Raw genomic sequence first — 15,429 nt, forward strand, 5'->3', positions numbered from 1 at the left:
GTGCTTCTCTAGCAGGTGTTAGGCCATGAATTCAAACTCTAGTAACTCTAGTACATTCTCTCTCTCTCTGACACACACACACACACACACACACACACACACACACACACACACACACACACACACACACACACACACACACACACACACACACACACACACACACACACACACACACACACACACACACACACACACACACACACACACACACACACACACACACACACACACACACACACACACACACAAAATCTCATTATATGGGCAGCCTTCCTGATAAAGGGCCCCCAGTCACACAGTGATGTTTAGAAATAGTCTACTTTCATAAGACCTAAGTTTAAATTCTCTTTTGTTTTCGTTTTAGTGATTCTGGGCTGAGTCCTTCCATTCCAATGGCTTCGAATTCAGGTAATTATTTCTCCAGCAAGATTTTATTTGTTGGTTTGTTTTGGTGGTTTCTTTTCTTTTTTTATTTCCCAGTACTAAGAGTTGAATGTATGGCCTTACACATACAAGGCAAACATTCTATTACTGAGCTACAACCCCCTCTCAGAGGAAGTCTTTGTGTATTTGTTTGCAATCCCACACGTTAATCTTTGGGCTTGAACTCAGGGCATGCGCCCTGTCTCTGAGCATTTTAGCTCAAGGCTATGCTCAACCACTTGAATCACAGTTCCACTTTCAGGGTTTTTGATGGTTAATTGGAGATAAGAGTCTTGTGGACTTTTCCTGCCCACCCTGGCTTTGACCTATGATCCTCAGATCTCAGCCTCCTGAGTAGCTAGGATTATAGGTGTGAGCGACCAGTGCGTGGCTCAGAATAAGTCTTGAATTGGCAAATTTACATTCAAGGGGTTGTGGTGATCCAGCAGTTCTCCTTCTGTGGGAGCACAGTGCTTTGGCACATGTTAGCTCAATTTATAAACATCAGCATGTTTTCAGAATGTTCAGAGCCCCACAGGGATGATCTTGGTCCTTGAGTAAGAGTACATACAGGGAGAGAAAAAGATTTCAGAGAAGTAGTTTCTTTATTTTCCCAGCATTCATTAATAAAATATTGACATTTACTAATATTAATTTATTGAAGTTGTATACACCACAGATTTTGTGATATCTCAAATTAAGATCTTTGATATGAGCAAAGAAACATGTTACTTGCTAGAAACTCCAGGATTTCTTGTGTGTTACAACATTAAGATATTTCTGTTTCTAAGGTTTACCTCTTTGGATATGTCCAACTTTGCGATTGGTTTACAAACCAAGGTTAAGACATGTGCTTCCTGGCGCTACTTGGTGATTGTTAATCAGTGACTAGAAATTTGCAGAGGTATTTAGTTGTAAAGTTCTGAACCAAGATTATGGTAGTCTGCCTATTTTCTTGGTTAACATTCACCTCTGCTTGCTATATGATAAATAGTCCATTTGCCTAATCAAAACATATAGACTCTTTGCCCATGTAATAGTAACCCCTCTGTATGGTATTTTCACAATTAAAAAAAAAACAAACAAACATACAGACTACCAGGTACCAGTGGCTCACACCTTTAATACTAGCAACTCAGGAAGCTGAGATCTAAGGATTATGGTTTGAAGCCAGCCTGAGCAGGAAAGTCCATGAGACTTATCTTCAGTTAATCACCAAAAAGGTAGAAGTGGCTCTGTGGCTTAAGTAGTAGAGTACTATCCTTAAGCAAAAAAGCTCAGAGAAAACTATCCAGGCCTGAGTTCAAGCCTTAACACTGGAACACACATACGCACACGCACGCATGCGTGCATGCGTGTGTAATCACAGTAATTAAAGCACAGCCAGGCTTACCTAGTCTTTGATGACTTGTAAAGTGCTACATGAGTTTATCTACTCTGGTAAGCATTTAGTGTCAGTTCGTATCCTTTTCATTGTTATATAGAAATACCAGTTTCCACCAGTGAACAACTTGTAACAATCCCTTCTCCTTTTCTTCCTTGCCTAAAAGGCAGTCCCCAGAAACAGCATAAACAGTTAATGTTTTAAATTTTGTTTTGTTTTTGTGCTTGGGCAAAGGTCTGGCAACTCAGGGACTCATGCATGCTAGCTAAGTGCTCTGTCACTCCCAGCTTGTTTGTATTTTTTTTTTTTTGTCGGTCGTGGGGCTTGAACTCTGGGCCTGGGCACTATCCCTCAGCTCTTCAGCTCAAGGCAAGCACTCTACCACTTGAGCCACAGCGCCACTTCCAGTTTTCTGGTGGTTTATTGAAGATAGGAGTCTCACAGTCTCTCCTGCCCGGGCTGGCTTTGAACCGCAATCCTCAGATCTCAGCCTCCTGAGTAGCTAGGATTACAGGCGTGAACCACCAGTGCCCAGCTTGTTTGTATTTTTTTGAGCTTAAGTATTGCTACATGGCCTAGACTGAGCTAGAAGTTATTATCCTGCCCCTTAGCCCCTGAATGCTAAGATTTCAGTGTGTGCAACTGGCTCAAAATGACCAGTTTTTGTATGTGTATGGTCTCAAGGTCCAATCTAGAGCTTTGTACACGCTGAGTAAGCACTGTTCCTCTGAGCTACATCATTGGTGCAAAATTTGTTAATACAGCATTCCATTTCTTTTACCTAATTCGCTCCATCCCCAATTGAATACTAATCCTAATGTACATTCAGAATAAAATTAAAAAGATTTTGTGTATCCAGCTTCACATTTTGGTGTGACCACTGGCTTTTTATTTGGGTTTCTTTTTTGGGTATTGAGTTGACTTTCTTAGTCCTTGTTTTGCCCTATAAAGTTTTATTGTTCTATGTGTAATAAAGAGGGATAATCTTTTTTTTTTTTTTTTTTTTTTTGGTTGCCAGTCCTGGGGCTTGAACTCAAGGCCTGGGCACTGTCCCTGAGCTTCTTTTACTCAAGGCTAGCACTCTCACTTGAGCCACAGTGCAACTTCCACTTTTTCTATGTATGTGGTACTGAGGAATCAAACTCAGACAAGGCTTTATGCATGCTAGACAAGCACTCTTCCGCTAAGCCACATTTCTAGCCTGATAGGGATAATCTTTTGAGAGAACAATAACTACAAAAGATCTTTTGTTTTGGTGCTGGTACTGACTGGGGCTTCAACCCCGGACCTGAGACCTGTCCCATACTTTATTTGCTCAAGACTAGTGCTCTACCACTTGACCTATAGCTCTACTTCTAGCTTTTTGGTGGTTAATTTGGGATATGAGTCTCACAGATTCTCTTGCCTGAGCTGGCTTTGAATCAGGATCCTCAGATCTCAGCCTTCTAAGTAGCTACGATTACAGGTGTGAGCCACCAGTGCCCAGCAAGGCTGCTTTCTTAAATGGATGACATTTGGACTTAACATTTGAGTTTCCTATGTGATAGGAAATATTGATAATTACTGCATTAAGTATTCATATTTGATGCTAAAGTATAGATGATCAGTTGTGTATTTTAGCAGGACAAAGGCCATCTGAATTATTTTTACTATAAAGTAAACATTAAGTTATCTGTGTTCCTATTAACCAGGCCTGCAGAGATTGGATTTCCTACAGCAATGTAATGTTCCTATACATAGCTGATCTAGTTGCACAGAGCTTCGCTATACTATACTGCTTTGTTATACTGTTCTGCTCATCTTGTCATACTGCTCAGGTGAGCAGTTGTCGCTCATGTGAAATATTTCTTCTTTCCTATGTCTGTAGGTAGACGGAGTGCACCACCCTTGAACCTCACTGGCCTCCCTGGTACAGAGAAACTGAATGAAAAGGAAAAGGAGGTAACAAAAATGAAGAAAACTGGAAAGAGAATAGAGGCTGATAATTCATTGAATTGTCATTTAAAATCTGTTACAGACACATAGCTATTTTATTTTATTTATTTATTTATTTTTTTTATTATGTCCGGTTGTGGGGCCTGAACTCTGGGCGTGAGCACTGTCCCTCAGCTCTTCAGCTCAAGGCCAGTGCTCTACCACTTGAGCCACAGCGCCACTTCCGGCTTTTTTCCACATAGCTATTTTATTCTATTGATTTAACATATGTACACAGCTCTGTTCTGGAAGTCCAGGCATTAATACACTTAATAATCTTAAATTTCAGAAAGCCTCCTTCACCTTGTGTTAGAAACTTTACTAGGTACTTTATGTAAATAAGTTAAAATAACTTAAATTTTTTTTTTCTCTGTGTATCCAGGGGAAGTGTATGGGTGTGGGTGTGGGTGTGAGTGTGTCAGTCCTGGGGCTTGAACTCAGGGCCTGGACGCTGTCCGTGAGCTTTTTTGCTCATGGCTAGCACTCTTACCTCTTTGAGCCACAGCTCCACTTTCAATTGTTAGGTGGTTAATTAGAGATAAAAGTCTTATAACTTTCTTGCCCCGGCTGGCTTCAAACCTTGATCCTCAGATCTCAGTCTCCTAAATAGGATTTAAGGGGTGAGCCACCAGTTCCCAGCTCTTTAAGAAAACATTTAAAGTAGCTTTTAACACCAAGGTAGATATTTCCTATTAAAATGGTCACTTTGAGATGTTTTGAACTTTTTCTAGTCAGATAGCTTAAAATACTTTTGGAATTATCTCATCATAGACTAATCACACATAAATTTTGATTTATTGTTTGATAGTACTGGGAATTGAGCCTGGGGCCTCAGACATGCTAGGTAAATACCACTTGAGCTATGCTTTTAGTCCTTTAGTTTTTGTATTTTATTTTTGAGATATAGTCTCACAAACTTTGTTGGGACTGACCTCAAACTTGAGATCCTATTTCCTCTGCCTCTTGAGTAACTGGGATTATAGGTATATGTTGCCATACCTGGCTATTAACTCTTCTTACTATTATTTGGAGGTGCTGGGATTTGAACTCAGCTTCACATGTGGTAAGCAGAGTATGACACACAGTAAATGCCCAATAAATGATACTTGGACTTCCCTCAAAAGAAGAATGGTGGCATTTGATCTAGGCTCAAAGGTCTCCCCGCCACCACCATCCCCACCCCTTTTTTTTCTTTTTAAGATGGTCTCACTACATAGGTCAGACTCTGGCTGTGGTTACTATTTGTTTTTGTTTTCTTAGTACCATGACCTGCTTTTCTTTCCTATAATAATCATTGGTTTTTATATTGCTTTTGGCTGTTTCTAAAATTTAAATGTATACACCTCACAGAAGTCATCATCAAGAGTATTTCCTAGCTCTGAAGTCTATTTTGAAAAAAAGAATTGAAAGACTAGTTTGGGGGTTAGAGGACGTGTATATTGAAGGAAGTCACAGTTCAGGCTGATTGATTTAACAAAATGACCTGGAATTTCCAGCACTTTTTTTTTTTTTTTTTTGGTCAGTTGTGGGTCTTGAACTCAGGACCTGGGCCCTGTCCTTGAACTTTTTTGCTCAAGCCTAGCACTCTACACTTTGAGCCACAGCACCACTTCTGGTTTTCTGGCAGTTAATTGGAGTATAAGAGTCTCATGACTTTCATGTCCCGGCTGGCTCTGAATTACAATCCTCATATCTCAGCCTTCTGAGTAGCTAGGGTTACAGACATGAGCCATCAGAGCCCAGCTTCAAGTACTTTTTATCTTTTTTTTTCTTTTTTTTTGGGTCCAGTCGTGGGGCCTGAACTCTGGGCCTGGGCACTGTCCCTCAGCTCTTCAGCTCAAGGCTAGCGCTCTACCACTTGAGCCACAGCGCCACTTCCGGCTTTTTTCTTTTTGCTTATGTGGTGCTGAGGAATCAAACCCAGGGCCTCAGGCATGCAAGGCAAGCGCTCTACCACTGAGCCACCTTCCCAGCCTCAGTACTTTTTAATCTTACCCTCATAATGATGACTTCAGACTGCTTATTGCTAGATAATAGCAGGTGAACTAGAATTGAGCCAGTTTTGAAGATATTTAGTAGTCCAGATGGCCTCTCCTTCAGAGTAAGAAATGTAATCACAGAAGCAAGCAGTATTCCTTTATGCCAATACTAACAAAATTTTTCACTTGGGAACCAAGCAACTGTACCTCTTCCCTCGCTGCCTGTAACTCTTACCTGACAAGAGTATTGGTCTCTACCCACGCTCTACCCTGAGTAAGCCAGGCTGCGCTTCAAGAACACACTTATTTCCTGTAAAAACCAGACCCCTGAGCCAGCCTTCCCTTGCTAAAGGCTCTCCTGGCATCACATCCTGGCTTTTTCTTCCGGAGCGTCTATCCTTAGGGAGTGTTCTCTCCATAGAAGAAACTAAGTGGAATGTGGTCCAACCACTCAACAGTTTCTATAAATAGTTGGATTGTTGATGTCACTTTTTGTTTTTGCTCTACCTGCTGGATTAAGTTATGAGAATTACAGATGTTAATGTTTATTAAATTTGCCATGTCTTGCAGCTCTGTCAGATGGTGAGATTGGTCCCTGGAGCGTATTTAGAATACAAATCTGCTCTATTGAATGAATGTAACAAGCAAGGAGGCTTGAGACTGGCACAAGCAAGAGCTCTCATCAAGATAGACGTGAACAAAACGCGGAAAATCTATGATTTCCTCATCCGAGAAGGCTACATCACGAAAGCCTGAATCTTTATAGGCTTGGGAACACAAGTCAAACGTGTGGAATGTTGTGGGTTGAATGACAGATAAGCATTCTGAAGAGTTTTGTTTTGAGCAGAATTCTTATTGTAAAGAGAGAGACAAAGAAAACCTTAAGTTGCATTAATGTCTGCTTTCTTCTCTACCCTGCTTTAAGAAACTCCTGTTGTTGGTATTGTGCTGCAGAGTATGTGCTACAGAAGCTATTATTAAATGTGAGTGGGCATTCATTCCTAACACCTCTTGTAACTAAAACAAGAACCATAGTACCTTACATCACAATGTTGTAGAAATAGAACCAAACTAAACCACAGTGTTCATTCCCAGAAATCCAGTTCAGACCCTGTACTTGAGAGCTTAAGTTTGCTGATCATGTGTTTTACCTTCAGACATGGCAGACACAATTAAAATGAATTGTTTAAGATCATGAGAAAGCTTTCTTTTCTTGTGATTTTTAAAGCTGACACCCTATAATTATGAGCAAATAGGATGAAAACCTCCCCATGATGATCTTGTCCCCAGCTGCCTTTGTAACTTTAATGTCTGACTTTTATACTTTGCAGTCTGGCTGTCTGATCTATACTAGACTTTTGAGGAGGTGGTACAGGAAATAAAATGTCTCTGTTATTTTTAGAGTTAATGGATTAAAATGTTTTGCTATTTAATTTATGGGTGTGTCAGTATTCTGGTAACTAATGTACACTTAGGGTGTTGGACGCCCACCCTACACTCTGCACTGTCTGCTAATGGGTGTCCTCATGTCCTGGACTCACCCTACTCTTACCCTGGGCTCCCACAATATCAGGGCCCTGAGGATGGAGATGATGCAACTAACCTCAGCTTTGTTTGGATTGAGACTGGAATCATCCTTTCTACCTTAACCTGCAATAAAAGCTGCTTTTAAAACAGAAGCAAAGCAGCTTCATATAAGAGACTCACTGGATGCGGGGGTGAGTAGCCCCACCACATCTAAAACTTGTTCTAAAACCTTTCTTCAAAATATGAAGCCAAACCTACAGTCATGGTAATTTCATTTCTGTTGGAAGCAATGTTGTATATAGAAATAACGTCTTTAAAGTCTACACAAATTACCACCATAGCCGATCGATTCTTTGATTCCTTTAACATTTAAACATCTAATTAATATATGTTTTGTTAGAAGTATCAGCTAAAACTTAATTTTTTTGTTTTTTGGTGGTGGTACTGGGCTTTGAAGTTAGGCCTTTGCCATTTGCTAGACAGGAGGTCTACCACAAGCCATGCCTCCAGCCCTCTTTGCTTTGTTATTGGTCTGGTCTTAGGACTTGAACTCAGGTACTGGGTACTGGCCCTGAGCTTTTTCTGCTCAGGACTGGTGCTCTACCACTTGAGCTACAGCTTCACTTTGGGCTTTTGGGTAGTTAAGTGGAAGTAAGATTCTCATGGACTTTCTTGTCTGGGTAGGCTTCGAACCATGATCCTCAGGTCTCAACTCTTGAGCAGCTAGGATTAGAGGCATAAGCTACCAGCACCTTTGATTAGATTATTTTTGCTTTGATTATTTTTGATATTGGATCTTCTTCTTTGATGGTAGTTGTGAAGACAGGATACGATACCATACCCAGATTTTTAGTGATTTGAGATGGGAATATTACAAATGTTTTTTCCCAGGCTGGCCTCCAGCCTTGATCTACCTAATCTTAGCCTCCTGAATAGCTTAAAGTTAACAAGCATACCTAGCTATATCTTTTATAACTTTTAAACTGATACAAATAGGTATGCCACTTGCTAATAGATATCTAGGGCATAAGAAATGAATACTCACCGGGTGCCGGTGGCTAACGCCTGTAATCCTAGTTACTCAGGAGGCTGAGATCTGAGGATTGCAGTGCAAAGCCAGCCCAGCCAAGAAAGTCCGTGAAACTCTTTATCTCCAATAAACCACCAGAAAACCGGAAGTGGCGCTGTGGCTCAAGTGGTAGAGTGCTAGCCTTGAGCTGAAGAGCTGAGGGACAGCGCTCAGGCCGCGTTTAAGCCCCACGACCAACAACAAAAAAAAAGAAAAAAAGAAAAGAAATGAATACTCTTAGAATCTGAGGGAGTTAAAACAGATGGCATGTAAGGACTGAAGTTGACTCCAATGATAGAGGACCTGCCTACCAAGTCTAAGACCCTGAGGTGAGGTTAATCCCTAATGCAAAAAAACAAACAACAAAAAAAAACGTGTGGAAATGATCTCTCTCTCTTTTTTTTTTTTTTTTGTCAGTAGTGGGGCCTGAACTCTGGGCCTGGGCACTGTCCTTCAGCTCTTCAGCTCAAGGCTAGCGCTCTACCACTTGAGCCACAGAACTACTTCTGCCCTTTTCTGCTTATTTGGTTTTGTGGAATTGAACCCAGGACCTCATGCATGCAAGGCATGCACTCTACCACTGAGCTATCTTCCTAGACTCCTTTCTTTGTATCTCCATATCTCTTAGAAAATGTATTGTACCACCACCATCAACATCAATTGGTTATGAAGGCATCACTTCTTATCCATAAATGGTAATTCCTATTGGGAAAATTTGGAATAACCTCAGTATCAGTTGATGTTTTTTGGTCATTTGTTATTATTAATCTTGGTTCAGGAGGGCTTCCTGGGAGAAGTGGGCTTTTGAGGTAATGATAAGTTGGAGAGGAGAACAAAAAATGGCAGATGGAAGTAGGAGACTGTTCCAGACATAGGATGTAGAGGATGATGTGGAGGCAGCAGTAGGAGTGAGGAAAATGGTGCCAGGAGATGTATTTGGGTAGAACACAAGGGGCAGCTGTTGTAGCATAGAGTAGGAGGATGGCAGGACAGACTGATAAAAACCATGGAACCTATTGAACATTGAATAATGGGTGGAGATCAGTAGATATGATGAAGAAATAGCATGGTTGAAAAAGAAGATAGGAAAATGAAGCTGAAATACAAATGACTAGATTTTAAAAAGGGTTACTGTAGCTTTGGTTAACTTGGTGAAATTTAAGACCTCCTATATCTGTCTTTAGTGGGGTTTTCAATAGTATAGCTTTATTTAGGGTGAGCAGTACTCTTTTTAAACTTTTTTTCTTTTTAGTTCTTGGGGTATCAAGGAATGAAACCCAGGGCCTCATGCATGCTAGGCAAGCACTCTACCACTAAGCCACGTTCTTAGCCTGTGAATAGCACTCTTGAAAGGAATCATGGATTATGTCTGTCCTGCTTCTTCTCTTCCTTCTCCTTCCTCTCTCTTCTTTTTCATTTTTCCTTGTCCTTTTGTTCAATTTTTTTGAGATAGAATCTTACTATGTAATCCAGTGTGATCTTCAACTCAAGATCTTTCTGCCTCAGCCTCCCTTATTGCTGAGATAATAAAGGTACGTTAACAACCACATTCAACAAAACTATTTCTCTTCCAGTGTACCTACCCCATGTATTTCTAAGGATGTTTTTGTGACTGCCTCCTAAATACACACCGGGGAAGATTTCCTTTTAAAACTAGGCACAGCTAGGTGCCAGTGGCTCACGCCTGTAATCCTAGCTACTCAGGAGGCTGAGATCTGAGGATCACGGTTCAGAGCCAGCCCGGCAGAAAAGTCCGTGATAATTCATCTCCAATTAAGCCACTAGAAAGCCGGAAATGGCGCTGTGGCTCAAGCAGTAGAGTGCTCGCCTTGAGCTGAAGAGCTGAGGGATAGTGCCCAGGCCCAGAGTTCAGGCCCCACGACCTGAAAAAAAAAACAAAAACAACAACGAGGCACAGTGTCCCTTCTCTAGAACACCCACACTGAGTATGTCTCCACCTTTCTGTTTGTCTGTCTGCATGCCTACTGCCTGTTTGCTTGTTCATTTGTCTACTCAATAAAGCTCTGCCAAGTTTTCTTACCAAAAAAAAAAAAAAAAAACTGCCGGGCGCTGGTGGCTCACGCCTGTAATCCTAGCTACTCAGGAGGCTGAGATCTGAGGATCGCGGTTCAAAGCCAGCCCAGGCAGGAGAGACCGTGAGACTCCTATCTCCAATAAACCACCAGAAAACCGGAAGTGGCGCTGTAGCTCAAGTGGTAGAGCGCTCGCCTTGAGCTGAAGAGCTGAGGGACAGCGCTCAGGCCCAGAGTTCAAGCCCCACGACCGACAAAAAAAAAAACAAAAAACTAGGCACAGAAACCAGCCCTTCTATTTATTTATTTATTTTTAATTTTTTGTTGATTGTGGGGCCTGAACTCTGGGCCTGGGCGCTGTCCCTCAGCTATTCAGCTCAAGGCTGGCGCTCTACCACTTGAGCCACAGTGCCACTTCAAGCTTTTTCTGCTTATGTGGTGCTGAGGAATCGAACCCAGGGCCTTATGCATGCAAGGCACGCACTGAGCCAGCCACCTTCCCAGCCCCGGAAACCAGCCCTTTTAGTAAAATTGAACAGATTCTTAAAAGTAAAGCAGGTCCTGAGCAGCCAGGATGGTCATAGTCATGTTGACTGGGGAATAACTTTGAGAATGAGGACAGTAGTGAAGAGGATTTGACTAGGGGCCCTCAGTAGCCTGTTTTGGAAATATGCATCATAATTAAAGTGTTCATGTTGCCTTTGAGAAGCAGACACTGGGGCAGTTCCCATATCCAGTGTCAGAATCCTTTTTCTGTTCATTGTTTGTTGTCCTGGCTTCCTGCAGCTGAGGTACTGTGATGAAAGGGTATTAACCTACCCTTTGATTTGGTTAGCCAAGCTTACAAACCAGAGACAGGCAGTGGAGGGAAGGGTGAATATTTTATATTTGACAAAATTCCATTGTCATAATGAGTTACTCTTTGTTGCCTTTTCCTGTTGAGAACAAGGAAAGATTAGAATACACATACTGCCTACTAAAAACTGTAAAATCCCCAGTTGAGTAATTATAAAAACACACACACAAAACAGATTTAACATGTAGTCCTGGAGATTACTGTATTTGCCTTGTCTTTGATAACCCTGTAGTTAAACTTTGCTAGCCCAGACTTGTTCTGTGTTCTTAAGGGCTGGGTTATTGAGTGTGGATAGATTTCTGAACCACCAGATAAATCTTTGGTTTGAGTTACGGTTATATTCCTAACCAAGCAACCCTTTTTCATCTTGAATTGATCAAGGTCTTAAGTGACAAAAGGTTTAAGGCCAGACAGAGCTAGTTATTTCGAAGTCTATGAGACTGTATCTCCAAAATAACCAGCAAAATAACTGGACTTGGAGACATGATTGAAGTGGGAGAATACTAGCTGAGAAAGTCAAGGCCCTCAGTTCAAGCCCCAATACTGGAAATAATAATAATAACAGTATTGTCTTGGCTCATAGGTTGAACAGAATCAGCAACTTAGGGAGTGTGGATAGATTTCACAGTTGTTTTAAGGAATAGACACTTTCTTAGCTACTCAGGAGGCTGAGATCTGAGATTCAAAATTTGAACCTGAGATTCAAAGCCAGTTGGGTCAAAAAAAGTCTGAGAGACTCTTACCTCCAGTAAAGCAGAAAAAGCCAAAAGTAGAGGTGTGGCTGAGTACCAACCTTGAGGGAAAAAGCCAAGCAAGAGCCTCAGGCCCTGATGTCAAGCTCTAGTACCAACACACACACCAAAAACTTTTAGAGCAAAATAAATAAAAAATAAAAATAAATGTTGAAATGCTGTTATTTTTCCAGTAAACTAAGTCAAGTACCAACTTACAACATTTCTAGAGTTTCTCTGTTCTCCTTGGAGAGCTGTTGAACGTGAATATTCCCTATATGAAAACTGATGTCTGAAGCCGGGTGCTGGTGGCTCACGCCTGTAATCCTAGCTACTCAGGAGGCTGAGATCTGAGAATCGTGGTTCAAAGCTAGCCCGGGCAGGAAAGTTGGTGAAACTCTTACCTCCAATAAACCACCAGAAAACCAGAAGTGGCACTGTAGCTCAAGTGGTAGAGCACTGGCCTTGAGTTTAAGAGCTGAAGTACAACGCTGGGGCCCAGAGTTCAAGTCCAATGATGGACAAAAAAGAAAACTGATTTCTGAATAAAGGCTAAGAAGTCTGAAATCTTTTTTCATTTCAGTTTCTTATTTTAGGGAGTTGTCAAAGATGAAATGGGAAATTTTCAGGTAAATTTAATAGTTTTTTCCCCCAAAGAATTATTAAAGGTGACTGATCAGTTCAGATATTTTTTCCTTTTTTTTTTAATTGTCAAAGTGATGTACAGAAGGTTTTCAGTTACATAAGAAATGATTACATTTCTTGTCAACTTTGTTACCCCTTCCCTCAATTTTCTCCTACTTTCCCTTTCCCAGTCCCTACCCCCCCCCCAAGTTGTACAGATTGTTTCAGATCTTTTTTTTTTTTTTGTCGGTCATGGGGCCTGAACTCTGGGTCTGGGCACTGTCCCTCAGCTCTTCAGCTCAAGGCTAGCGCTCTACCACTGGAGCCACAGCACCACTTCCAGCTTTTTCTGTTTATGTGGTACTGAGGAATCGAACCCAGGGCCTTATGCTTGCAAGGCATGCACTCTACCCTGAGCTACCTTCCCAGCCCCTCAGATATTTCTTGTAGGCACTGGCCTCCAAGTGCCAAGGGCCTTAGAGATGGATGGACCCATTTAAAACACCAACAAGATAGTGAGCAGCACTCTTTGGGCCTTAGTTTGGTGTGAATTTTCTTTTTGCCTTGCAGAGGTGGGACAAGTTTGTGCACCTGTTTCCAACTTTGCCTCATTAGGCTTCTCTTTGTAAGGGCATGCTGCAACAAGTAAAGCCACTCCTATAGGAGCAGGAATCAGTGTCCTCATTTAAAATTCAGCTGTAGACAGCTTATAGCAATGTCAACCTTACCTGGCTTCCCACCCCAATGAGAAAATGTTCTATTATTAGGCAAACTACCTAGGAGGCTGAGAGCCCAGGTTTGTAAAGTCCATAAGACTTAACACCAATAAACTACCCTTCCCCCCAAAAGCCAGAAGTAGAGCTGTGGCTCAAGTGGCTCTGAGTTCAAGTCCCAGGACCAACATACACACGCATGCGCACGCACACATGCACACACACACATGCATGCACACACATGCCCTGTTCTGGCTGTACATGGCTTCACATTCAGGATTCAGCACACCTATCAGCTCTAAGTTATGGCATGAGTTTTAACTTGATGCAAAGCAAAAACAACTTCTGAGAGCACCATCTCCCAGGAGTGCCTCAGCCCCCAGCAACTGCAGAAAAGAAGGCGTTTGTGGGAGAGAAGGGTGGCTACAGACGTCATTGCATCATCTAGATCCCAGCTGTGACCTGGCTCAGAGTTTTCCAGTTAAAAATAACCAGCTTAGAACTGGGGGATAAAAGTAAACTGTTGCATCTCCATGGAAACTAAGAGGGGCAGAGAAGCAAGCTTCAGATTTCCAGCATACACAGCAAGAGGAGGTGGATGTGGGGACCAGAAGCTTAGAGTCCCTCTGCTGAAAGGTGATATTGCTAGTGACCATCCTGTGCCAGACACTCCCCAGTCAGGGCTGGGGAGACACATTGGACAGGAGATAGGTGTACATCAATGTATGCATATAGGATCAGGTCAGGAATGATTGAGGCTTCTATTCCCTAATTTAATGGATTTGCTATTCTGGTTCTGCAAAAGGGAGGTGCACTACACTGTAGGCAAGATGTTGCCTTTTAACCTCTATGAACCTTCCCTGCCCTTCCATTCACAGTCTGCTCCTTCATTTGCATGTTCAGCAGCTTGAGATGATATAGCATTTCATAACCTGACAGGTCTTCAGGCTTTTGTGCTGATGTGTACCTTTACTTCCCTCGACCAGGACCTACTGTCGTAGGAAATTATGCAATGCAGCGTTAATACCTTGGTTTACTTAAAAAAAAATCTCTCACCATTTCTGGTATTATTACCACTATAGGCAACTAACTCTTGGAAGAAAATATTTTATTTCTTCATTCCCTTTTTATAAAAACATCTTCCATCCAAGAAGTACATGAATATTTCCTAGTTATTTTAAAAATCAAGTATTTTTATTTTTAAATGAGTTTATAGAACAAATAACAGGAAGTAGATTGATGGCTTTTGTTGCTGTTGTTCTTTTATTTTTTTGTCGGTTGTAGGGCTTGAACTCAGGGCCTGGGTGCTGTCCCTGAGCTTTTTTTGCTCAGGAATAACACTCTACTGCTTTGAGCCACAGCACCACTTCCAGTTTTCTGGTAGTTAATTGGAGATCAGAGTCTCAGACTTTCCTGCTCAGGCTGGCTTTGAACCGTGATCCTCAGATCTCAGCCTCCAGAGTAGCTAGGATTACAGGTGTGAGCCACCAGTGCTGGGCTCAAGATTTTTTTTTTTTATTACCTGCCTCTAGAGATAAATGCATTGTTTACCAGCCTAGTATGCTCCACAAGTCTGAGCACTAACCCTTCTTCACTACTTAATAACAGAGTAACCCATGTGAATTTCTTTGCCTTTCAAATTTGAAGTGTTTTTGGTAATATTTGCTTGATGGAGTTTGATGAAGATTCAATGGGATAAGACATATAACACACCTAACATCTCCCCTGCTTTTCCTTCCTCAGGCATGAACAAGTTCATGATTTGTTTGTGCCACACAGTACAGGTCATGCTAAAGTCACACAGAAGGAGATTATGGTCTAAAAGGCCCAGGACAAATGTGAAAACAAGCAGATGTGCTTTTTTTTTTTTTAAGGATGTTGCTTATCTTGGAATTTGCATCGCTGCATTATTGCCACAGCTATAGTGTTGAATTAAGTTCAGGAAATTTCAGAGACAGATTTTTAAATTACTCAGCCTAGACATGCAAGGTTCCCTTATATAATGCCTCATTTTTAAAAAAAAAAAGTATACTATGATTATGTTTATATAAATAGAACAAAAAACCTTGCACAGATAAAAGGCAAAGCAATACAGATGCTAATTGTTTTGTTA

General features: G+C 41.4%; 1 protein-coding gene across 6 annotated transcripts in view; it reads left to right on the top strand.

The window, feature by feature from the left end:
• The window catches only part of Tada2a (transcriptional adaptor 2A), a 64,831-nt gene extending 57,667 nt beyond the window's left edge, over positions 1-7,164 (top strand). For all 6 annotated transcript variants that reach the window (XM_070027139.1, XM_070027140.1, XM_070027141.1 and 3 more), the window contains 3 exons: positions 368-411; positions 3,678-3,751; positions 6,334-7,164. In XM_070027139.1, coding sequence (XP_069883240.1) covers positions 368-411; positions 3,678-3,751; positions 6,334-6,519 — 304 coding nt within the window. In that variant the 3' untranslated portion in view covers positions 6,520-7,164. The remainder of the gene's footprint in view (positions 1-367; positions 412-3,677; positions 3,752-6,333) is intronic.
• The last annotated feature ends 8,265 nt before the right edge of the window (positions 7,165-15,429 follow it).

The sequence above is a fragment of the Dipodomys merriami genome, unplaced genomic scaffold, assembly GCF_024711535.1.
Source record: "Dipodomys merriami isolate MVZ:Mamm:240054 unplaced genomic scaffold, mDipMer1.0.p SCAF_19, whole genome shotgun sequence".
NCBI classification, from domain to species: Eukaryota; Metazoa; Chordata; class Mammalia; order Rodentia; family Heteromyidae; genus Dipodomys; species Dipodomys merriami.